Source organism: Chelon labrosus (genome assembly GCF_963514085.1).
Source record: "Chelon labrosus genome assembly, chromosome: 2".
NCBI lineage: Eukaryota > Metazoa > Chordata > Actinopteri > Mugiliformes > Mugilidae > Chelon > Chelon labrosus.
Window position 1 is genome coordinate 3,184,199 of NC_140338.1, and position 24,512 is coordinate 3,208,710.

The 24,512-nt window shown below is 43.3% G+C and overlaps 2 protein-coding genes and 1 pseudogene across 3 annotated transcripts; all 3 read right to left on the reverse strand.

Annotated features, from left to right (window-relative positions):
* Positions 1-1,597: 1,597 nt before the first annotated feature.
* On the reverse strand, positions 1,598-6,940 carry LOC311501282 (ras-related protein ORAB-1). The gene is made up of 6 exons (XM_084563003.1): positions 6,616-6,940; positions 5,481-5,553; positions 5,294-5,389; positions 4,577-4,672; positions 3,152-3,283; positions 1,598-2,557 (listed from the first exon to the last, which is right to left on the reverse strand). The coding sequence occupies exons 1-6, from the start codon at positions 6,627-6,629 to the stop codon at positions 2,360-2,362; spliced, it is 609 nt and encodes a 202-aa protein (XP_084419129.1). The 5' UTR covers positions 6,630-6,940; the 3' UTR covers positions 1,598-2,359.
* A 1,411-nt stretch (positions 6,941-8,351) lies between these two features.
* Positions 8,352-10,343, reverse strand: LOC311501026 (E3 ubiquitin-protein ligase TRIM21-like; annotated as a pseudogene). The gene has a single exon. The product of its transcript is annotated as an E3 ubiquitin-protein ligase TRIM21-like (transcript).
* Positions 10,344-16,071: 5,728 nt separating this feature from the next.
* Positions 16,072-23,609, reverse strand: LOC311501222 (sprouty-related, EVH1 domain-containing protein 2-like; the record flags this gene model as incomplete). The annotated part of the gene is made up of 6 exons (XM_084562936.1): positions 16,072-16,764; positions 17,803-17,958; positions 19,270-19,334; positions 19,452-19,620; positions 19,817-19,991; positions 23,584-23,609. The coding sequence occupies 6 exons, from the start codon at positions 23,607-23,609 to the stop codon at positions 16,072-16,074; spliced, it is 1,284 nt and encodes a 427-aa protein (XP_084419062.1).
* Positions 23,610-24,512: the final 903 nt, after the last annotated feature.

The following is a 24,512-nucleotide window of genomic DNA, read 5'->3' on the forward strand; positions in this document are numbered from 1 at the left end:
TCTCATTACCAGAAAATTAGATTAGACTAATCAACCTGCCCCATCCTCACCTCTATCATCCAGCAATTATTTTACCAAGGATGTTTTAGGGTCTTTATTTAATTTTGTGTAGATGTGCCAATCCATGTGTGAAAATGATGTCTCATGCTCCCTGAACCACTCTTTCACAATCTGAGCCCCATGAATCCTGACATTGTCATCTTGGAATATGATCCATTGATGGAATAACCTGGTCATTCAGTATATTCAGGTAGTCAGCTGACCTCATTCTTTGGACACATAATGTTGCTGAACCTAGACCTGAGCAACTGCAGCAACCCCAGATCATAGCACTGCCCCCACAGGCTTGTACAGTAGACACTAGGCATGATGGGTGCATCACTTCATCTGCCTCTCTTCTTACCCTGATGCCCCCATCACTCTGGAACAGGGTAAATCTGGACTCATCAGACCACATGACCTTCTTCCATTGCTCCAGAGTCCAATCTTTATGCTCCCTAGCAAATTGAAGCCTCTTTTTTCCAGTTAGCCTCACTGATTAGTGGTTTTCTTAAGGCTACACAGCTGTTCAGGCCCAATCCCTTGAGTTCCCTTCACATTGTACGTGTGGAAGTGCTCTTACTTTCACTATTAAACATCGCCCTGAGTTCTGCTGTTGGTTCTCCGACCACGTTTCTTCCCGGAAGACGATGGTTCTCCACTATCCTTCCAGTTTTTAATAATACGTTGGACAATTCTTAACCCAGTTTTAGTAGTTTCTTCAATCTCCTTAGATGTTTTCTCTGCTTGATGCATGCCAATGATTTGACCCTTCTCAAACAGACTAACATCTTTTCCACGACCACAGGATGTGTCTTTAGACATGGTTGTTGAAGAAATGAGAAGCTACTCATTGCATCAGTTGGTGTTAAATAACTTGTTGTCAGCTGAAAGATAATCACCCATGCAGTAATTATCCAATAGGAGGCTCCTACCTAGTTGATTAGTTAAATCCAGGTGGCGACTGTTTTGTTTTTGACCAGGCAGTGTAGATGTGAAGACCAGAGTCCAGAGCAGATACTCATGAAGATGCTAAGTGCTAGCATGTCACTGCTGCTTCCAAGCAAGTTTGGTTCTCCTCATATAAACCTCTAATAATAACAACCCAGGTAGGTTTAGGTTTTTAGGTCTGTGTCACATGTTTGCACACAATAATTATTTATGATTTATCAGCTGATTGTCTATTAATTACTTTCTGAGTAGCTGAGTTAGTTTAGTCTGATTGTGTGTGACCACAGCCTGGGAGTTGTGGTCGAGACTCTCTAGAGCGGATGCTAATAGCGATGCTAACAGGGACACTGAAGCAGATGCTAATAGCGATGCTAATGTCAGCGCTGCTTTCCAAGCAGTTAGTTTCTGCTCATACAGATCTCTAGAACTAAACCAGGTAGATTTCCATGAAGGTTCCTCTCTGAGTGGGTGTTAGCAACCGTTAGCAGATCAATAATTAAATCAGACTCAACACTGCGGATGATAATTAACATGTGGATATATGTAAACGTTCTGATCAACAGTATCACCAGGTGACTTGATATTCAAAAATGTTTTTAGCAGAAGGTGTTGGAATCAAAGTTTAATGGTTATAATTTAGTGATCAACTAATCAGTCACACTAACAGATAAATCAGAAATAAAAACTGAGCAGTTAAACAACTTTGACTTTAATTTTTCTTTTTAATATTGAAATAATGACAATGTCCACTTTATTGGGTACGCCTGTGCAACACTGCTGCTCTGCCACAAAGTAGACTTTCCCATCTCATCTGTGCCCCCGTGGTTCCCAATATTCTGACCCCCAGTAATAGAACATCAGGTTCCCTGCAGAGGCCAGTGGCAGGTGTACCTAATAAAGTGGCCTCCGGGTCTGAAGCCCAGAGAAAGTCCAGGCTCCTGAACAAAGAGTGAAAACTGAGACAAAAGAAATGGTTATCAAAGATCTCCTCCGTCGTTTTAATCGGTGCCTCCAGCCGTTTAACGCTCACTTCTTACATTTATGTATAAATATATACAGTTTATAGATTATTCTGGGATGGTGGATGAACGTCTCCTTGTTGTGCCGACGTCACGCCTCCCAGTGCAGCACATGGCCACGTCTAAGCATGTGCTTCATGTGAGGCGTGTTCTTGTGAGGAGATAAGATAAGAATTAGTTAAATCAGATGAAGGGCCGGTGTTTCTGATGGGTGGGCTTACCGTCCTATCGCTGCTCTAGCTGCACACACACATTTACAAACCGCTCAAAGTCCCTCTCTGCTGTTCTTTCCTGTGGAGCATGGAAACGCTGAGGCTGCTCGTGGGTCGGGTCCGGGCCGCGGCTCGGTCTCAGCAGCAGCCTCCGGACGAGGTGTTGACCGGCTTGCTGTGGATCTTGACGTTGGACTTCTCGGAGGAGCCGGCCGTGGCCCCGGGGCCCATCCTCTTCTTGATCTCGGCCGCCATGGTCATGAAGGCTTGCTCCACGTTGGTGGCGCTCTTGGCGCTGGTCTCCAGGAAGGGGATCCCCAAGCTGTCGGCAAACTCCTGTTGAAGAGACGAGAGTTAAAGACGTTGAACTGATGAAGGAGGATGTCGGAAGAGGAAGAAAGACGGGTAACAGTAGCTCTTCCTAGCCTCCCAGCTAACAGTAGCTTTTGCTAGCTTCCTCTCCTCTCTTCACTGTAGTTCTTCGATGTTAGTTTGGTGTGTTCAGACCTTTATATTCAGACACTGAAAAGTTGCTAATGCTAGCAGGTGGATTTCTCTCTGCTTGTTATATTTAGAAACATATCCAACAAACGTTCAAAAAAAGGCAACTAGACTTGTAGAGTTTTTTTGAGAAGACGTTTCACCACTCATCCGAGTAGCTTGCATCAGTTGGGGTCAGTTCGAACTGAAGAAGCTACTCGGATGAGTGGTGAAACGTCTTATCAAAAAAACTCTACAAGTCCAGTTGCCTTTTTTGAACCTTCGTTGAATATACCATGACCTGGATGACTGAGAACCTTCACAGACATATTTAGAAACAACTCTCTCCATACGTTCCCCTCGTCTCATTTATACTCTTTGAACATGTTTTATTTCCCACCAGTGGACTCCAACATGGAGCAGCCAGGTGTTAGCATGGCATCCACTCACCTTAGCTGTGGTGTAATCCACAACCTTCTTCGTCGTGAGGTCACACTTGTTGCCTACTAGCAGCTTGTTGACGTTCTCGCTGGCGTAGCGGTCGATCTCCTGTAGCCACTGTTTGACGTTGTTGAAGGACTCCTGAGGACGGGAGACAGAAACACAGTCAACACTTAATCAGACAAAGGATCCATGACGTCCAAAAGATGGCCGACAGAAAACTTGTAACAAATGATCTACAACAAGACAAAAAAAAAAAACCGCCTATAAGGTTCTGAGCCTTAAATAAAAAATTAAAGGCGTGTTGTGGGTAGTGTGGCCATTAGGGGCACTGTGGAGCAACACAGGTTTGTGATAAGGGCTTTAAAACATTTGCATTTAAGTCTTGGTTTGTTTGGCTTTCATATCTCAGTAGTTCATGAGAATCCACCTAATTTGAATAAAAATGGTACATGTCCACAGCTTGACTTAACCGTCATAAGACATAAGACATAAGACATGTTTATTAATCCCACGTATGGGAAATTACCTTGTCACAGTAGCGCGGGAGTTTGGCAAAAAATATGTACAAAAACAATAACGACTGAGAGGGGAATTACCAAAAAACACAAGTCATCTGTTGAATAATAATTTTCTTCTATATATGTTTTTAGGTCTGTTTTAAAGAAGGGAAACAGGACTTGTACAGTTTCTTGAATCCAAGAACGGACAGGAGATTTTACATATATTGTGATTGTTGGTTAATTGTTTTGTTTAAATCATCTCTATTGTTTTTTGACAGTGTACATTTAGTTTCTTCACTGTTATTTTATTTTTTTCCCCAAATGAAGAAGGTTCAACTGAAGATTCACTTTCTTGATGTGTTGCAGAGATACTGAACTGTCAACAAGTTGTCCTACATTTGGGAAAATAAATGAATAAATAATCAGATTGGGGAAGAAAAAAACTTGATTGTTGGCTGAACTGTTACCTTCTGGCAGACGGTACAGATCAATAAACGCAAGGACAAATGGACTCAAACTCAGTTTTTATGCATCTGCAATAACAACCCTCAATGCTGCAGAAAAATTATATGCAATATACTGTTTTTAGATAGATAGACAACTTTATTGATCCCTTTGGGAGGTTCCCGCAGGGAAATTGACATTTTATGCAATGACTGGGTGTGCATGACTGTGTTATTTATGCTGCTAATGTTGTCATATGTTTTTATTTATTCGTTTTTATATCTTTATTCAATGCTGCACTGATAGGAGAGCACTTTTAATTTCGTTGTACTTTGTGACAATGACAATAAAGACCTCTTCTGTTCTATTCTTGGTAGCAGCCCTGATATTATTATTTAATTTGTCAACCAACGTGTTTATGACTCATGTTTCCCTTTTTTAAACCTTCTGGTTGTCTAAAGAACGTGAACGTGAACGCTGCTCTGACCTGATCCGTCACGTCGTAAACCACTATGATGCCGTGGGCTCCTCTGTAGTAACTGGATGTGATGGTGCGGAAGCGTTCCTGACCGGCTGTGTCCCACTGAGGAGACAAAGCAGAGCGTCATCAGTAAAACCACTGGTCTGAGGTCCAGACCCGGTCCATGAGTTCTCATTGGTCGTCTCCAGATCTGATCTCAGTTTGTGTGTCTGTGAATAAGCAGCGCCATCATGTGGTCAGTAGATTATTGTACAAGCTGCTGTCTCTAATGGATCTCTACCTACCGCTGGATCAGAACCATCAACAGCTGGTTGTTGACTTGGAGACATGATCCAGATGTTGGGACAAGATGGAAAGTCTCTCACATGTTCTTATTTATTTTAGAGACAAACCTCAGATTAGAACTATGTCACTGCTGAGTTGTCATTTAATGAGTTGATTCTAGTTTAGATTTATTTCTTCTTTAGTTAGTTAACATCTCCAAGGACAGAATGAATGAGTTAAACTCCTCTTCCTCAGATCAGCCCTGTTGAGTAGGTGGTCTTTAATGTGACCCAGGACTCATTGTGTGTTCACACTACCAAAGGAAGGAGGTCACATGTGTCCCAGACCACCTCCACATCAGTTTTCACACCCGGACTTTAAGATACACACTAGAGATCAGATCAGGATGTCAGATGTTAATGTGAAGGTCTGAACGGGGCGTATCAGCGAAGTCCTTACAATCTGAAGCTTTATGGTCTTCCCGTCCAGCTCGATGGTCCTGATCTTGAAGTCCACGCCGATGGTACTGATATAGCTCTCTGTGTACGTGTCATCCTGGGATCAAAGACACAAAACACGGGACGTCAGGTTACCCGCCGCCACGCTGCCGACGGCGGAGGAGACGTTAAAACGTTACGTGACTTACTGCGAACCGGAGGAGGAGACAAGACTTTCCAACGCCAGAGTCACCGATCAGGAGCAGCTTGAATAAATAGTCACTGTTGAGGACACAAAACATTAAAAGTCACGGTACATCCAACAATAAAAAACAAATAAAAACAAATAAAAAGCTAAGCTGAAAGTCCATCCATAGACTTAGATGAAACGTCTTCAAGAAATAGTGTCTTAGTTTCAGCTTTGTTTTGATTTTTTTTTCACTGATCAGACTGGGAGTTCAAAATAATATAATCAGCTGTTGAGAAAATTAAAAGATCAACAGACTCATAAACACACGATCAGCTGATCAATAAAACACCTGTCTGACAGGTTAGGACTGTTCTCATTACTGATTAATCACAGAATCACAAACTATGGTCAATAACATTTAATCTGTAACGATTAATCAGATGATTAATCGATTATTAGCCGATTCTTCTTCATATTTTCGACGGTTAATCGATCAAACAGATCTGTGTGAGGGCTTTGAGGACGTTTACGGAGGGAATAACTAATCGATAAATGTTACATAGATCATAGTGACGGCGGTGTTTTGTCAGTTGCGGTGAAGTAACCCTGATATTAGCCAACCACCACCGACCAACTTCCTGTTAGCTGCGGGTAAACGCCACCGAGCTGCGGGTGGATTCAGCCCGGATCGGTTCGCGTGTTTCGGTTCGCTTCGTGTCCCCTAACCGAGCCGCGGCCCCAGCTGTCACCAGAACCGAGTCTCTGTGTAAACAACTAAATCCCCAGCTTCATCCGCCAACACGTAGCTGCTCTCAGTTAGCCTGCTAGCTAGCTAGCTAGCCGCCAGTGGCTCCGTCTAACTGTAAGAGAGCTAACAGTCATCGTTAACGAAACAAAAATAATTGGCCGATTTAATTGGAGCTGTCTCGATCGGAAAATGTTGACAGGCGTGAGTTCAGCGGTGAAGAACAGCGCTGTCATTTGACGCTGTGTGCGGCTAGCTTAGCAGCGAAGACAAAGCAGCTGACTTCATTTTGTGCCGTCTACCGGTCGGCACGGTTAGCCGCTGTTAGCCTAGCTTAGCTTAGCTTCCCCCGGCTGCGCTGACAGCTTCAACCGGACCTGTCAGAAACGGCCCCGAACCCGCCACTTACTACTCGGGATTCATCGTTGACTACAGGGTACAAAGTGTCGTCGCCGTGAATGCAGCTGGAGCTCGTTGCAGATGAATCCTGGACCGGCCTCGTAGTCAACAAAATTCACCGTTTTTGTCAAGAACTGGCTAAACGGGTTGTCGCAGCCTGAACAGCATAATCGAATCAAATATGGCTGTCTGACGACCTACCCGGAAATACCAGGCGATAGGAATCATGGGTAGAGTAGTCTTATGACGATGGGCGTTTACACAGAGTCTGAGTGCGAAAAGTCATTTTAATTCATCGATTAAAGGGAAATTAAATTGAGTTAAAACGTTATTGATGTGTAATGAAGTGTCTGAGACCTTGTGGTAATTAAACAATTTAAAAATCTAATAAATAAAGATAAATTAAGTGTTTATTTCACTGGCAACTCATATCAAAGATTCTAGAAATATCTGTATGAATCATTAATTTGCACACTGAATAAACAATAATAACTATCTGTCTGCACAGACCCCCTTGTTTTCAGCAATAACATCAACTAAACATTTCCGGTAACTGCTGATCAGTGGTCTACAGCAGCTTGGAGGAATTTTAGCCCATTCCTCAGAACAGAACCACTTCAGTTCTGAGATGTTGGTGGGTTTCCTCACATCAACTGCTTGCTTCAGGTCCTTCAACAACATTTCTATTGGATCAAGGTCAGGACTCTGACTTGGCCGTTCCTAAACATTCATCATGTTCTTCTTTAACCGTTCTTTTGTAGAACCACTTGTGTTCTTGGTTCTCGTTGTCTTGCTGCATGACCCAGTTTCTCTTCACATTCAGCTCATTGAATCTGAACAGATGGACTCCAGAGAGTCCATCTCTATAGAGTCCATCTGTAAATATAATTTCTTTTATATTTTTTTTATAATTATAATTTCTCCCTGAAATTAACTTGTAATCCTAAGGGTGCACCTACGTTTGCATCTCACAGATAATACTGGCTAATTTTCCTGAATAAATGAACAAGTATAATATTTCTGTGTTAGACTGGGTTCACTTTGTCGACTTTCAGGACTTGTGTGAAAATGCTGCTGATGTTTTGAATCAATTTTATGTAGAAATATAGAAAATACTGAATGAAGCAAAAACTATATGATAGATAGATAGACAACTTTATTGACCCCATTGGGAGGTTCCCGCAGGGAAAAATCCGTATATATATAGTTTTTTCTTGATATTGCAGTAGACTGGAGACCTGTCTAACGTGTACCACGCCTCTAGACCAATGACAGCTGGGATAGGCTCCGCGACCCTCAAGAGGACAAGCGGATACAGAAAATGAATGAATGAATGGTTTCCATTTCCATGGGTTCCAGACTTAAGGTAGTCGTTGTTTATCTTAAATGGCATTTAATTATTTAGAGTCTATGCTAAAATAAAGGGTAATATACAGTAACAAGAGCTTCTCGTCTCTTTATTGTTGATTGCTGAAACAGAGTAAACACAATCTACTGTAATCAACAGGGTGTTGTTGAGAAAGATGATGATGGTAACCTTACATGATTTCATGTCATTTAATTTAGGAAGAAAAAGTCTTCTTGAATAATCTCTTATTGTTTGGGAAGGTGAAGTCTTGTTTTTAGTGCTGTCACGGGACAATCGTGTTAAAAAGTCAGGGGAACTTTGTCTAGTATGAGGTAATTAAGTCTGGAAAAATGACAGAAAAGAGACAGCATCATGAGATAATGGGCCACATCCTTACTAATATTTCATTTGAGTGATTATAGAGATGATCAGAGGTGCAGTGTTTCTACTACGATGATTCAGAGGAGAAATAAGAAAGTGTCTCTGAGTAGTCTGGAAAATTCTTCCTCACATCACTACCATGTACTTGAGAGGGAATCAAGTGTGAAGATCAATAAGTTCATTCATTGATCTCAAAGCTTCATCATTAAATGGACCAGACAGTTTGATTGACAGGACAGATGATCAGAGGTGCAGAGTTTTTACCACCATGATTCAGACCAGGACTGAAGAATGGGTAAAGTTTGTCAGTGAAGGAGCAGCCAGTAAAGGAGTAGATAAGAGCTGCAGTATCTACATCATGAAAGGAGACCAGACCCTCGTCATAATCCACAAACACCCCCACCTTCTCAGGACAAGAACAAAGAGAGAGACATACTCGAGTCTCATCAAGAGCTTTGTATTCATTTCCATTTCTCAACCATACAGTCCAGAAACCATTCTTAGGTCTCAATTTGATGTCTCCCTTCCTTTTGATTGACTCTCTGACCCTCGATCCCATTTAGTCTTTCCTTTAACCTGAACCTGAAAGTAAAATCTACCTGAAGAGAAACTCTTCTTTCCTAAAACACAAATAGAGGGAGAAAATCTCTCTGGGTTGTCTGGAAGATTCTTCCTCATGTCTCCACAGTGAACTTGTTTTCCATCATCAGACAGGATGAGTTCAGGATGTGCTGTATCAGGATCAAGAGTCACATCCACTGCATACTGCTGGACCCTCTTCATCTCAGCCTCAAGCCGCTTCTTCATGTCTTTACTGAGTGTCTCCTCCAGCTGAGTCACAGCTCTCACCACAGTCCCCTCATATGATGGTGGACGGACGCTGACCTCTGTCCAGTCCTTGGTGGGTGGAGCAGCTTTCAGGGAGGAGAAGCTTTGGAGGAGGTGGAGGTGGTCTTCAGAGTGTGAGAGCTGCTTTATTTCAGAGCTCCTCTTCATCAGCTCAGAGACTTCCTGTTCCAGATCTTTGATGAAACCTTCAGCCTGTTTCTCTGTTGTTTTCTGTTTGTCTTCGATCTCCTTTATGAGCTGGTTCAGGCCTCTCTCAACAGACTCCTTCAGAGCAGTGAAGACCTGAACACCTTCTGCTTTCTCTCTGTCTGCAGCATCTTTACTCATCTTCACTGACTCTTTCATCTCCTCAATCTTCAGTCGTCTCTTCTGGATCATCTGCTGAATTTCATCCTCTGTCTTCCCCAGCTCTGCCTTCTTTCCTTCATATCCTTCTTTCAGAGGAACAACCTTATGTGTTTTGTGGTCTAAAACAGAGCAGAGCATGCAGACACATGTCTGGTCGGTCTTACAGAACAGCTCCAGAGGTTTATCGTGCTTCCTACACATCCTGTCTTCCAGGTTGTCCACAGGGTAGATCAGCTGATGTCTTTTCAGGCGTGACACTGTCAAATGAGGCTCCAGGTGAGAGTCACAGTAGGAGAGCAGACACACCAGGCAGGACTTCAGGGCCTTCAGTTTGGTTCCAGTGCAGACGTCACAGGGAACTTCTCCTGGTTTGGCAGCTTGTTGCTCTGAGCTGCTGTTGCTGACTTTCTGTTGAGCTTCATGTCTGAACTGAGCAACAATCTCACTGATGAAAATGTTGATGTCCAGTTCAGGTCTTGTCTCAAACACCTTATTACACATTGGACACTGGAACGTGTCAGTAGTATCCCAGTGTTGAGTGATACAGTGTTTGCAGAAGTTATGTCCACATGATGTAGTGACTGGATCAGTGAACACATCCAGACAGATGGAGCACAGAAACTGATCTTCAGATCTCAGACATCTGGCAGCAGACATTTCTACACACTGGCAACAAGAGAGAAAGAGAGAAAAAACACAGTTTAAGAAGAGATTTACTGATTACTGATGATTTATCGAACTTCTAAAGAAACATGCTGTTCTACAGATTTCACCTGATTTAATCTGACAGAGTCAGTATGAAGCGGACAGAGTGGAACTTCCTGTTGGACTGAAGCTCTAAATTTTGATGCAGGTTGTTGAAACACAGTAAATATTATCAGCAGTACTCACCAGTAACTCAGTTGAGTCTGGACTGCAGCTCTGCTGTCGCTCTGACAAAGTTTGACTTTCATTTCAGGACAGTGACAGTAAATGAAAGCCTTGCGATACACTGGCAACCTGTCCAGGGTATACCCTGTAGACCCCCTGCTGGGATGGGCTCCAGCCTTCCCTCCGACAATTAACAGGACAAGCAGATACAGAAGACGATGAATGACACTGAATCAAGCCTTTATAGTTTTACTCCTCTGACTGTAGCTCTGTTGTTTCCTGCTTCACGCTGAGACACGCTGAGTTTAAAATACACTGAAATGTTTACTAATTGTATTTCCTGGTGTCACTTTATTGCAGGTCATAAAAAGAAGTCAATAGGTCTGTTTTACAACCATGTGCAGCTCTACCTCAGTCTTAAGTTCAATAAGTTCTTCAGATGGTTGCTGTTATGTTGACCTCTGCTGGACGAAGAGAACAACAACATCAGTCTTGACGATCCACATCTCTATATGATTAAACAGAACAACAGAGATTAAATGTACTCCTTCTCTTGATGATACTGCTCATCCAAACACATCTAATTTTATTTATCAAATTCTTTTCGTCCTTGATTTGTTACTTTCTGGCATTTGACTTTCTGTTCTTTAATACAAGTAGTATGCTTCTATAACAGGGCTGTAAATGTTTAGTGCACAAAACTCCTCCACATGGTTTGATATCTTAGAAACCTGACTCAATGCTGACATTCACACCAAAGAATAAGCCATTCCTGTCATTCCATTAGACATGACAGGGAAAGTGAAGGAGGTGGTGCAGTAATCAATGTACATTTTAATTTAGTATTTCTTTAGTATTACATTCCATCTGTCTTTCCTTGGAACTGGGAGGAAGACTACAATCGAGTGCCTCATGTGGGGCACCAGTTATGTTGGGCTATCAATTAGAAACTTGATTTTGTAATTATTAACAACAATCATAATGACCATATTACCATCTTGTGAATGGTGGGTGTGATGGCACACTAAGAGTACCTGTAAGTGACCTGTTGTCAAAAACTGGAGAAGACATCAACATCAATCAGACAGACAGTGTAAGAAAGAGCCTGCTGTGGGATGAACTTTTCCATGTAGCTGGTAATGTTGGCCTCTCAGGCAGGGATCCTTCAGATATTTCTGGTGGAGATGCAGAGGGATGCTTTAAGTACATCCATACCTCCATGTACAGTAAGAAACTGCTAGAATCTGAGGACAGTAGCACACGTGAATTGTTAGCACTAAAAGAGGTTGTTGATGGCATTGTCCATTCTCTGGGCCATGTCCCGGTAACAGATGAGTCAAGTATAAATGTTAAGTCACAGAGTGAGTAAGCTCATCCAGCTACAGCTAGCACATTGTTTGTGGATGCAACAAGTGTAGAAATCCACTGTAGTCACTAAGGTATTGACTGAGACTTAATACAGTGCTTCATTGAGCCATGCTACAAGATAATGTTCAGAAAATGCTTTTGGATTATGAGGATTTGAGAAAAGATGACATTCCTGCACAGAAGTCCTACTCCTCACTGAGTACCAATGGTTTCTAAAGGAGTACATACAAAATCTTTTAGCAAAGGGATGGATCATAAAGTCAAAAGTCTCCTTTTGCAACCCCTGTTGTATGTGTCCGCATAAAGGATGGCTCACTGCGCCTTTGTATTGATAATCGCTTACTGAACCAGAAAACCATCCCTGACAGGTACTCTTTGCCTCGGATCTGTTATCTGACCAATGGTATAGACTTGAGACACCTTGAGACACTCCCGAGGGGCTGGATAATGGGTAGAGATAGCTTTTAGCCTTTCCAATGCACTTGTGGCCTTCAAAAGCAGTACGGAAAATATGCCGGGCTATTGCTGCACTCCCTATTGAGATATAGATGATTTCTTATTTATTTTGATGAGCATGTCAATGGCGTGTGAGGCCACTCCAACAACATGGGATAAAATTAAGAACTGAGAGATGTGAGCTGTTCCACAGACAAGTGAGTATGTTGGTCGCCTTGTATCTTCAGAAGGTGTTCAAATTGATCCAGGAGACCTAGAGGTAGTGCAGTCACTTAAGGCCAAAACACCCCTGACAGTGAGGGATGTGTGAAGACTCTACTACTGCAGTTACATACAGGATTTCTCACGCATGGCAAAACCAGTGTATGTGCTTCTCCAAGTTAATCCTCGTGTGTCACTGGCACAGCCTCACAAAACAAAGAAAAATGGTTCTCAGCTGCCCTTCAGGGTCCCTGTGAAGTGGACCAGGGTGCACCAGAGAGTACTGAAGAAACTCATTGACATTCTCACCAACTCTCTGGTTTTGGCATACCCAGACTTCAGCCTACTGCTCCTGGTGCACACAACGCCTCTGAACTGGGCCTTGGTGGTGGAAAGTCATAGGTTATGACTCCAGGGCCTCCACCTTCAGCTGAAGAGAAGCAGAACATGATGATGAGGCCACCATGCTTCACCATGGACATGTTGGTGGTATGGGGACTAAGAGGACGTTGACTGTGAACAGATATGTCCCCACAACAAGAGTACAAGACACACAGTGAAAATGTTACTATCCAAGTGCTTTGTTTAATTCCCAGATGTTTGTATTTACACGTCTCATCCTCTCTTCCATGTCCATCATATTAGAAACAATAAAAAAATAGAACTTAAAATGTACATCATACACCTGAAACATATACATATATATATTTATATTCAGTTTTTCACATGGGTAAAAATGTGACTCATATATAAAAACTAATGAATTCAACCTTTACACAGTTATTGTTCTGTCACTTGTACATGAGGACATGATGAAGAGGAGGCTTCAGGCACTTTTCCTTTAACAGCAGGACGAAGACGCCGGCAGAAAAACGATTGACACATCTCTATGAGCAACAACAGCGGCACGAAGCTGAGGCTTGAAGAGTACTCTGGAAATAATTCATTTTCAAGGTGTAAATAATGTATTTGAAGGTACCATTTCACCATTTCAGGAAGCAGACCAAAGAGTGTTCAAAGAGAGCACACCTGGGCTACAACGCTAATGATGTTAGCAGTTATTGCTATTAATTTGTCGTTCACTGACAGATTAATAGATCCAAAGCCCAACGTAGGCCTCCTGATGTGCACCTCCACATCAACAGTGATTGGTCCCAAATGCATGTCCACGTCCGTGTCTCTCACTGGCCATGACGACCTGCTGATGAGCATTTATATACCTAGCCGCTTAAAAGTATTTGCGTGCTTCAGAATTTTCTATATTTCTCCATAAAAACTACTCAAAACATCACTGGATTTTCAGACAAGTCCTGAATGTAGACAAAGAGAAGCCAATTGAACACATTCAGGAAAATAAGCCATTAGTTCATATCTGTGAGTTGTAAAAGTCAGTAGGTGGGTTTCCTCACATCAACTGCTTGCTTCAGGTCCTTCCACAACATTTCTATTGGATTAAGGTCAGGACTTTGACTTGGCTGTTCCTAAACATTCATCTTGTTCTTCTTTAACTGTTCTTTTGTAGAACCACTCGCGTTCTTGGTCTCATTGTTTTGATGCATGACCCATGGACACATGTCCGGACGTTTTCTTTTAGAGTTCACTGGTAGACTTCAGAATTCATTTGTCCATCAATGATGACAAGCCGTCCTGGTCCAGATGCAGCAGAACAGGCCCAAACCAGGACATTAGCACCCCCATGTTTGATGGAGGAATGAGGTTCTGATGCTGGAATGCAGTGTTGTTTCATCTCCAAATATGACGCCTCTCATTTAAACCAAACTATTCTACTTTGGTCTCATCTGTCCACTAAACATTGTCCCAACAGTCTTCTGGCTTGTCCACATGATGTTTCAATGTTTTTCTTGGAGAGCAGTGTCTTTGTTCATCACACTATGGTTGTTCAGTAGATTCATCAACATTGACATTAGCCAATGTGCAAGAGGCCTTTAGCTGCTTAGAAGTTCCCCTGGGTTCCTTTGGGACCTCTCAGACTATTATGGAGTGATCTTTGTTGGTGGACAGCCGTCTTCAATCTGTCTGACTGTGGATTATTTGTGGGTTCCAAACTCTTTAGAGATGGTTTTGTAACCTTTTTCCAGCCTAATGAGCAACAACAACTCTTCAGTTGCCATCATACACTTCCACAAACATGTGTTGTGATGATAAGACTAAGACAAATCCAATTTATTTAAACTAAACCAGCAACTGAACCACACCTGACCTTGAAATTAACTTGTAATCCTAGAGGTGCTCTTACTTTAACAACTCACTGATACGTAATATTGGCTCATTTTCCTGAATAAACAAATACACGAGTATAATATTTCTGTTTTGTTAGTTTGATTGGGTTCTCGTGTCAGGATATTATCAGTCAAAATACTGAGGGATTGTCAAACTTTTAAGCAGCACTGTATATGTATAAATGCTGACAATGGTGTTGGTCACAATGTAGACTCTTCCACAATAAATCATTGAGCATTACACTTGCTAAAGTCATGTCCGACAACAACTGCAGCTTAATTAATTGATCAGTTTTAACGTCAAACTGGGAAAGACGTCGAGTAGATCAGTTCTCTGATGAAGTGAGAACATTTACTTTCAAGCTGAGAATTCGACAAGAAGATCAATACCACCTTTATGTTGGTAAAGCTGAGTTCGGATGCAGTTAGCTTAGCTTAGCATAAATTACGGGGCGTAAGGTAAAGCCGGACTCTGTTCTCACTGATTAACACCCTGTATCTCGTTAGTCTTAATATTAATATTGTAGTATCAGATATAGAAAACAATTTCATAGCCATCTGTAGTCAACCTTGTTGCTAAGATAGGCTAACCACCACTCCTTAAATGTATTCTCTTTATTAAAAAGATAATACCTATAAGTTAATCATTCATTTGATAATTTTTTTCTGAAACAATGACATCCTACATGGTTTTGTTAAATTCGTTTTGAGTGTGAACTCCTCAAACTCAACTCCTCGTCCATACTGGCTGCACACAATGCTTTAAGACACACAATTAGAGATGAAGATTCTTAATGGTGAGTGTTGGAAGCTATTTGGTCCTCACAGTCACAAAAAAAACGACTACTTTTTCCCATCCATCGTTCCAGTTCCTCCCCTCCTTCTGTAAATCAAGACGAATAACAACAACAAAAGCTACACAGAAATCACAGCCACCTCTGTTTTGCTGCCTCCCATGAGTCCTTGCTGTCTCTATGGGGTGGGTGGGGCCTGTATCTCAGACTGTAAAAAAAACTGACGCCATGACAGCTCCTCTAAAGTGAACCCAAAGCATATGACGGAACCCCTGATGGCTAGATCATAAGCCCCGCCCCCTCCACGTTAGTGGATGGGACTAAAACACCGAAGTACACGTCAAAACTTTTTTTCAGGGATAATTTCTGTTATATCAGGTAGTTAATATAATGTTGATGTATGTTCAAGAGTCCAAAGTTTTGTTTCAGTTATATGACGCCATAAAAACAGAATGTGACATCATGATGACTGGTAGTTGCCACTGACACCTGCTCCTTGAAGCAACCTCCTAGGACCGTTAGCGCCGCCCGTATCCATGGGTTACTAACGTCAATTTGAACAATGGGAGGAAGTGGGGACATGTCGTCCATATTTCCTACAGTCTATGGTCTCAGCCCACAGCTTTGTGTTTCCCACCGCAGCAGTGGCAGGCGACGCCGCAGCGGTAGCAGGCCCTGAGGGGGGCGTAGCAGCACATGCAGGGCGCCAGCAGCGACAGACCCACCAGCGCCGTCCAACGCAGGCAGAAGCGCTCGTCACCGGTGTCGCAGGAGCACGGGTCGGAGTAATCCCCCTCTGGGTCTGACATGCAGTGGTACAGCAGGCTGTCCGCGCACCACATGAAGCTGACCCGCCGAATGCAGGTCTGGATGGGGTCAGGAGCTTCGTGGCAGCGACCCCGCCCGTTGTCCTCGTGGTTGAACATGTCCTGACAGTACACACAACGCAGGCGCTCTCCGTCCGCCTTCCGCCGCTCGCCTTTGGGCTGCTGGGCTCGCGGCTGCACCGTCACCACCGCCCTGCGGCCGCCGACCACCTCCACGCAGCCAGGTTTACCGTTGCAGCCTTGCTGCACGTTGCAGCTCAGTGGGTAGGGATACGAGTAATTGTGTTTGGGCGGGTTGCTCTTGGTGAAGTGCACGTAGGTGTCCGGGTTACGGGGCTGGGTGAGTTTGTCTCGGGTGGAGTTGGTGTGCCGGTAGTCCTCGTAGCCTGTGAACCAGGTTCGCTCACGGGGGTTAATGCGTACGATCTCTTCCTCCTCCACCTGGAAGCTGACATGACGGGGAAACATGTGCACAACCTGCCGAGACACCAAAGAGATGGAAGGGGTTTTACGTCCCTCTGCGCCCCCATCTCATTAACAAAGACAATGAATAAAAATATTAATTAAGATGAGACGCTGACGAGCTAAAACTAATATCTGATGATAAAAACTATGGCAAAAAAGGTTAACGAGACGAGACTAGAATGTTATTTGAGATGATAAGATTTCAAAATTACGTCCCGGTCACATGATAAGGGTAAGGGTGCTTTTGCCTACCTGATCTCAGTTGATGGTAGCTACTAAGCCCCAGCCAAGAGTATAATGGATCAGCATTTAGCATTTAACTAAAATCATCCATAAATGTAGATCCTGGAATGAATCCTTCTTGTGTATGCTACCTCTTTTATCTCTAATCACTGATCCAGCCTTATAAATGATCAAGGACAGCACAGCAGGCTGAGATCCAACTCTGGAAAGAGATCTGCTAAGATGTGAGTGTTGATACAGCCTGTTACCTGGAATCACAAGTAACAGGCTAGAAATATAAGCTTCATTAAATTGGTCTAAAGTGAGATAATGTCTGATTACTATTTAGTCTAAAGACGATGTGTAAAATTAAGGTTATTAAAGCTAAAAATGACTAAAATGTGACTAATTAGCATTTTCAACACAGAGTCTGTTAATGTCTCACCTGGAACTGGAGGAATCTGTTTCTTTCTCTAAGAACAGTTGTCCAAAGTTAATATGAACAACTCCTTTCCAGATCCAGGTGAGTATCTGGTCATTAACAGACTCTAGTCACGTCACCTTCAGGTGGACACCACCCACAGAAAACATAAAAACATAAAAACCCAAACCCTCCACCAGTCATTTAGAGCCGAAGACTTGGAGGACATGTCTTCTAGAAACACAACAAGTCCAGATGTCTTTGTCTCATCTTTGTTCATACATACGATGACTGAGAACCTTCACAAAAGGTTTTAGGCATGAAAAGTAAAGCGTGAGAGTGTTTCAAAGAACTGCCAATTTGTGATTTAGTTCTCAGACGAAGCTACCGGGCCTGAGTCTACTCACCTGGTCCAGGAAGTAGTGATCAGGGGGGTGGTGCTGCTCGTAGAAATGTCCCAGGATGCAGTGGTGCCGTCGGGCCTCACAGAACCCGGGAGGCGCCACTGCATGCATCGCCGGCTCTCTCCTCTGGGATGAGTTGGATGAGCTGTCGGTGGCAGTCTGGAGGAGGAGGGAAAAGGAGACGTGTGAACACAGGGGCTGGACAGAGGAACTGCTGTCTGGAGGTTTACCGGGGACGCCGAGCTGAAGGAAACCTAAGACAGAACTGACTTGGGATTCTTCATGAGGAACTGGAACCCTAAGGAGAGGGACGTCTGGAAAATCATGCTTTGGCTAAGAGGGTGAAAATGGATGCCTGGAGTTGAACAGAGGAATTATGGGTAAAAAAATCTGTTGCGATACAGTGGAGCGTTTGTAGCTCCACAGCCTTCCACACATCATGTTGTCCTTCTTGTAGAGCATTATTTGCCTCTGATGTTTGTTCCCTCCTGGAGACCTGGTGTGTGTCAACATCTTCACAGCCAACACATTTATGTACTAGACCAGAGTATTCTGGAGGAGGACGGGCTGGATGGAGGACTCAACTCTCACACCAGAAAACAAGACTTACATTTGTAGTGTGACAAACACAGAAGCATTGTGTCCTGAACACCTCACCGATGTTCAAGACAAGCTAGCGGTTCATGTTCATCTAATGCGAGCTGCACAAGCAAAGCCTTCTCTGCCGGCCTTAACTTTATCAAAATCACTGACTTACATTTTAATATTTTCCAGTTAATCTTATCAAATTATTCCCAATAGCCTATTTTTTTTTCATTTTATGGCTTGTCCGTCTCTCGGCTGTGGTGATTCCTGCAGTGCAATCGTATTTCAGTTGTCATGTGTTGCTGCAGTCAAAGAAATCTGCCTGGGCCTTCACAATTAAAACTGAAACACATTTTAATGACGCTGTTCCTTTAACCAAACCAACCATTTGACGTATGTGGCGCTGGTGGCTGCAGTGAGCGAGAGGAGACTTTTTGAATTGTTTTAAGTGAGTTTCTTACTTTAGTAATGACATTCATCTCGCTATATGAGATACGATGCAACGTTCTGTTTTATTGCGTATCTGTATGTTGTTGATGGCTTCTATAGCAGTGGCGTCAATACTGACAATAAAACAATGAATGACATTTGGTCATTCTCTGTTTTTAATATGTCTGTGTTCATCTGAAGCCTTTAGAGCTAGTTCTCATTTTAATCCTTAACTCGATAATAAGTTCTAAAAGTTTATTAAAGAGACAAATGCTCAAAAACACAAAAACTGCCTAGTGAGAAAAAGTATCCTGAAGACGAGAAACAAGCCTTGATTTAAGATGTTTAATCTCAGTTAAATTAGAGTGTATTTCTGTATATTTACTCAAATTCTGATCCATCACATAAAAAAAACAAACCAAAAAAGCAAATGTTGCAGGAACCAGAACTTCTCACCGTGAAGACGTCGTCATCTCCGAGCTCCGCTTCATTCTGTAGCGTTGACGAGGACGTCGTCGACCCTGGAGGTCAGAGAGAAGACCAGTGAGACCGTGACCTCAGTTTACGCTGTTTGACTCCAGAAAACTTACAGCTGGGATTCGTACGAGTTTATTTGGGGCAACCAGCGGACTTTGTACCTTCTGTCAGATCCTCCAGAGCCTTCCTCACCCCACGGTCGAAGGCTCGGGCATCTGACGGACTCTGAAAGGTCAGACCGCACTTCCTGTTGTCCACCTTCCAGTGGTGGAACGTGGGCGTGGCCTTTGTGTAGACAAGATCCTTTTTCAGGAAGCACTCCAGAATCACCTGAAAATGAAGACGACACATCGGACCAAACAAGACGAGACGAACAAGAGATCAGAGATCAGAGACGTGGTGTTTAAAGCTGAGACAGATCCTGGTTTGGGTTCAAATAAGAGCTTCATTAAACATGGTTGTTTACAGAGGTTTGTGATATCAGAGTTGGAGTCAGGACGCAGTTTACTGTCTCCTGAGGACTGACCTGCTTGTCTTTGAGACGCTCTCCGTGGATGAGGAAAGTGTTGCGGCCCAGGAGCTGGGGCGGCAGCAGCCGGCACACGCCCACTCGGCTCAGGCAACCGTCCTGCGCCAACCAGCCACCGCTCGACTCGTCTCTGGTCATCACCACCGCTTTGACGCGCACAATGTAGCTGTCACTGCAACAGACCACAGAAACAACTTCATGAAACTCATTCATTCATCTTCTGTAACCGCTTGTCCTGTGATAGGTCGCGGGGTCTGCTGGAGCCTATCCCAGCTGTCATTGGGCAAGAGGCGGGGTACACCCTGGACAGGTCTCCAGTCTATTCAGAGAGACACTCACACCTACGGCCAATTTAGAATCACTAATGAACCTAACCAGCATGTCTTTGGACGGTGGGAGGAAGCTGGAGTACCCGGAGAGAACCCATGCAGACACAGGGAGAACATGCAAACTCCACACAGAAAGGAACCAGCCGACCCATGGATTAGAACCCAGAACCTTCTTGATGTGAGGCATCAGTGCTAACCACCACACCACTGTTCATTTTGGACGACACATTGAAGAGTTTATTCCTAAACCCTTGAACCCTTGACCTCACATTCAGACCATATCCATTAAACTACATGTCCAGTAGAGTCTCAGTAGTACCGGAGCGGTTTAGGCTACAAAGCTACTAAATATTCACTCCTTGTCCACTTTATTAGGTACAGTAGTGAATGCATTCTCTCTACGAAGTTTCTGGTATTCAGCATTACTTTCAAATAACTTAGAGCTATTGATTCTGCTGTGTTTTCATTTTGTAGTCCTACTGTTCCTAATATTTTGACATTGCAGTCACTTTAGCTAGGCTAAATAAATAAACTTTAGTTTTTAAACCAGTTCAACAGCACCACGGATTACGTCACCACCTTTCTGATGCTTTTTCTACATCAACTGAACATTATTTAGATTAGAATGACTTTACTAGTGTACCTAATAAACTGGACAGGGAGGGTGTTCAGCATAGATACACAACACACACACACATTCAGTGGATAAAATGTCTCTTTTCCAGGCGCTACGATGAATCGACTTATCCGTGATAACACACAGAACCAGATCTTCACAACCGGAACAACAAGGCGACATCTTTCCTGCATCCTGTTTCCACGGTCACCGCGTCGCCGTTGACGACAGGCTGTCACACAGCTTCCCTCCGCCGTGTGATTCAGCCTGACTGTCAAACAGATGGTGTGTGTAGCATGAGTCATCACTGCAAACTCCTGTTTCTGTCTTTGTGGGGACCTTCCATTGACATCATGCTTTCCCTAACCCTAGACAGAACAGGTCTTATGGTGCGTTCCAGAAAACTAGGAAAAGTGTTCTGGAACGCCACCTGAAGCCGGAGGTCCTACTAGTGAAGTCTGGGTAAAGCGATCTACGCCGACTTCACCGAGATGCAGCAGCCTGACGTCCCAGAATAATGGCGGCGCCCGTGGAGATGCACACTTTGAATGTTAAAACATAATTTACTAGACTATAAAATTAATTTATCTGTTTTTTTTTGGTCATACCAGATATCCTCATATTACATAGCATGACTTTTGCGTGAGGATATGTCGCTATAATCTCTCTGCATTAAGTTATTGGATGAAGTGTAGCCTAACGTTAACAAGTCTGACAAAAAGAGAGGAGGTTCGTCGAGCGTCAGAGAGAAGTATATTACCTATTGCCGGTGGAAAAACCTCAGTTTCGATCATTGTCAGTATCTTATCGTGGGCGGCCATGTTTGTTGTTTATGTACACTCCAAGTGGGATAAATCCGAAATCCCCGCTTTCTGAAATGCAGCACTAACCCTCACGGTCAGAACCTTGGGTCCTTACTGATTTCCTGATTTGATTCATTCAGAAATATTTCAGTTTTGATCCAGTCGTACGTCAGACTTAATGTTTGTCTTTGGTTCAAGACATTTGTGGTATCTCCTCAGTTTCCCTCTGGTTTCTCATCCTTCACGTGTCTTTGCTTTTGTCGTCATACTTTTTGAATCCTGATGGTGATCTCACAGTTGAAGCTTCTGCTCTGGACTAAGTTTTCTGACCAGAGGATGAAGGAGATGGAAGATATTAATTTCAACTTTTTTAAATCTAGCCCTACTCAAAATGTTGTAGGGCCCAGAAAAATGTAGTTGGTGTTCCTCCATTTGTGAAGACCTTCACTTCTAAAATAACTGACGATGAATCAGGTTTTATTTGCTACTTTGTCACTCTGAAGATTTCTGGATGAAAGCTTTCTTTATCTATTTTACCAAACTGGATATGACTGTATTATGACCCCTTGGAGGGCCTTAAGCCCTACTTTGGGAACCATCATACTTACAGTACATCATACTTTTTTATTCATATTTTCACATTGTTTTATTGAAGAAAAAACTACTTCCTCCATCTCTCAAGACGGAAACCTTTCCTTAGCATGCACACCTGTCGAAGGTGACCTCCACATTGTCCCCAAACCTTCAGGAAGTGTATCCCCCTGAGCACTAGATGGTTTCGGGGGATGAAACAATGTCCTGGACCCTGGAACCTCCAGAGAAAATACAAGAAGAAGATGGGAAGTCCTCACAGGTTCTTGGCTCCGGTGGAAAGTTCCTGAGGTGGAAATGCTTGTAAGGTCAAACAGAGGAACTGAAGGACGCCAAACTGTCCGTCTTCAGAGGACACCATATTAAAACATTTGCATCATCATCATCATCATCAAAGCCAAAGACAAATACGGCCTCAACACCAAGTCAACACGCAGCGTCAACGATAATGCCGGTTTATCAGCTGACCCTCGGCTCAGTTTTTTTCAAAGATCATCGATAACTCAGATTATCTCAGGACTTATCTTTGCAGAACCCAGAGCCTGAAACCTCCAGAACGACAATGGGACGACGGTTAAAGAAAAACCCCCTTTAACAGGAACGAACCTTGAGCAGAACCAGCTCTGTCCTAGGGCTGGTCTCCTGTAGCTTCCTAAAGTCTGTCCTTGTCTTCCTTGTCTTCTCCTAGAGTCGACTGGATTCAGTCCAATAAATCTTTCTGTCAGAGTTAATGTAGTGTGGAGAGGGTAGCTGGTACCTTGTGTTCTCTACTCCAGAAATGTTCTGGTCATCCAACGCTGCCATAAACTTCTTCTTGGTTCATTTTCAGGTCAGCTCTTACCCTGACTTGGTGTAATATGACTTCAGTTACAGCTCAAAGTGATGATGACAGTTGGCGGACGCCTCACAACGTCCAACAGAAAGACGAGTCTCTGGTTTCTGGGACCAACGCCTCAAACAAAGAGCCTCCGTTTAGCTTTGATTTGGACGACGTTAGTAGACTTCTCTTCGGACTTCAACAGTCCTGCGTTTCGTCCACCCAACTGTCCACCCCGACCTCCACCTTCAGGCTGCTGCAGCCACTCGGGACAGAGGCCGTTGCCGTGGCAACGACAAACCCGGGCTAAACCATGTTTGTTTACATTCTGCTGATGATGTCACAGAGGTCATGGAAGACGGGAGCTCCGATTGGTCGACATGTAGCCTCTAGAATCACCTGAAGCCAAGGTGACACATCACCAGCCAATCATCTTGCAGCTCTGATGAGTCACAACCTGCAGGCATCTTCATCCTCTTCCTCTCTCCTCTTCCTCCTCCTCCTTTTCCTCCTCTTTAATCTATCTCACTGTCTTCTCTGCCTTACAGATGATGATGATGATGATGATGATGATGATGAAGGGGTGGGGGTGGGGGGGTTCTACTCACTCGTCTGGTCGCGTGTCCTCGCTCATGTTTTTCCGTTTCACCTCCGGTAAGAACAAACTCCCGCCGCCGCAGCGCGGTCCGGTGTCCTCATGTTTCCTCCCCGGTATTCACCCTCGATCCTCGGCTACCAGAGCGCATCCAAACCTCCGCCTCTTCTTCTTCTTCTTCCTCCTCCTCCTCCTCCTCCTCCTCGTCTGTCGGACCCTGCTGGAATGCGGTGACCGATGGTGGTGCGCTGGTGTCGGTGAGGATGGCCCCGGACGAGCCCCATGTCCTCCTCACTCCATGATGGATTCAGACGGAGCGGAGCGGAGCGGCGGCTGACGTCAGACCCGAAGGACCGCAGAGTCACGTGTTTTTACCGGATAACAAATAATAATAATATTAATAATAATGATAACGATGATAATAATAAAACACTGTCATATCAATAAAATGAAAAAATATATATTATATTAAATATATATATTACAGACACTAAATTATCATAACAGTAAAAATAATGAAAACTAAAATAACAATATATATATATATATATATATATATATATATATATATATATATATATATATATGTAGAGAGAGAGAGAGAGAGAGAGAGAATAGAATAATAAAGAAAAGCATCAACAACTAAAATAATAGTAATAGTAATAATAATAATAATAATTAGCCAAGTAGAGACGTCACTTAGTGTGTTTTTCATTAAAATGCTGCTTCATTAAAGCTATTATTATAGTACAGTACTATATATATTATGATGGCCTCCAGGGCTGGCCTAAGGTTGTGGGTTAGGGTTAGGGTTTTTTGTTTTTTTGTCACTGTGCTGTTTGAGCCAGGTTGTGACAATGTGTATGTGTGTGTGTGTGTAGAGAGAGAGAGACAGAGTATAGATCATGTGACCTGTGTAAAGCGTTGTTTCAGTAAAACTCT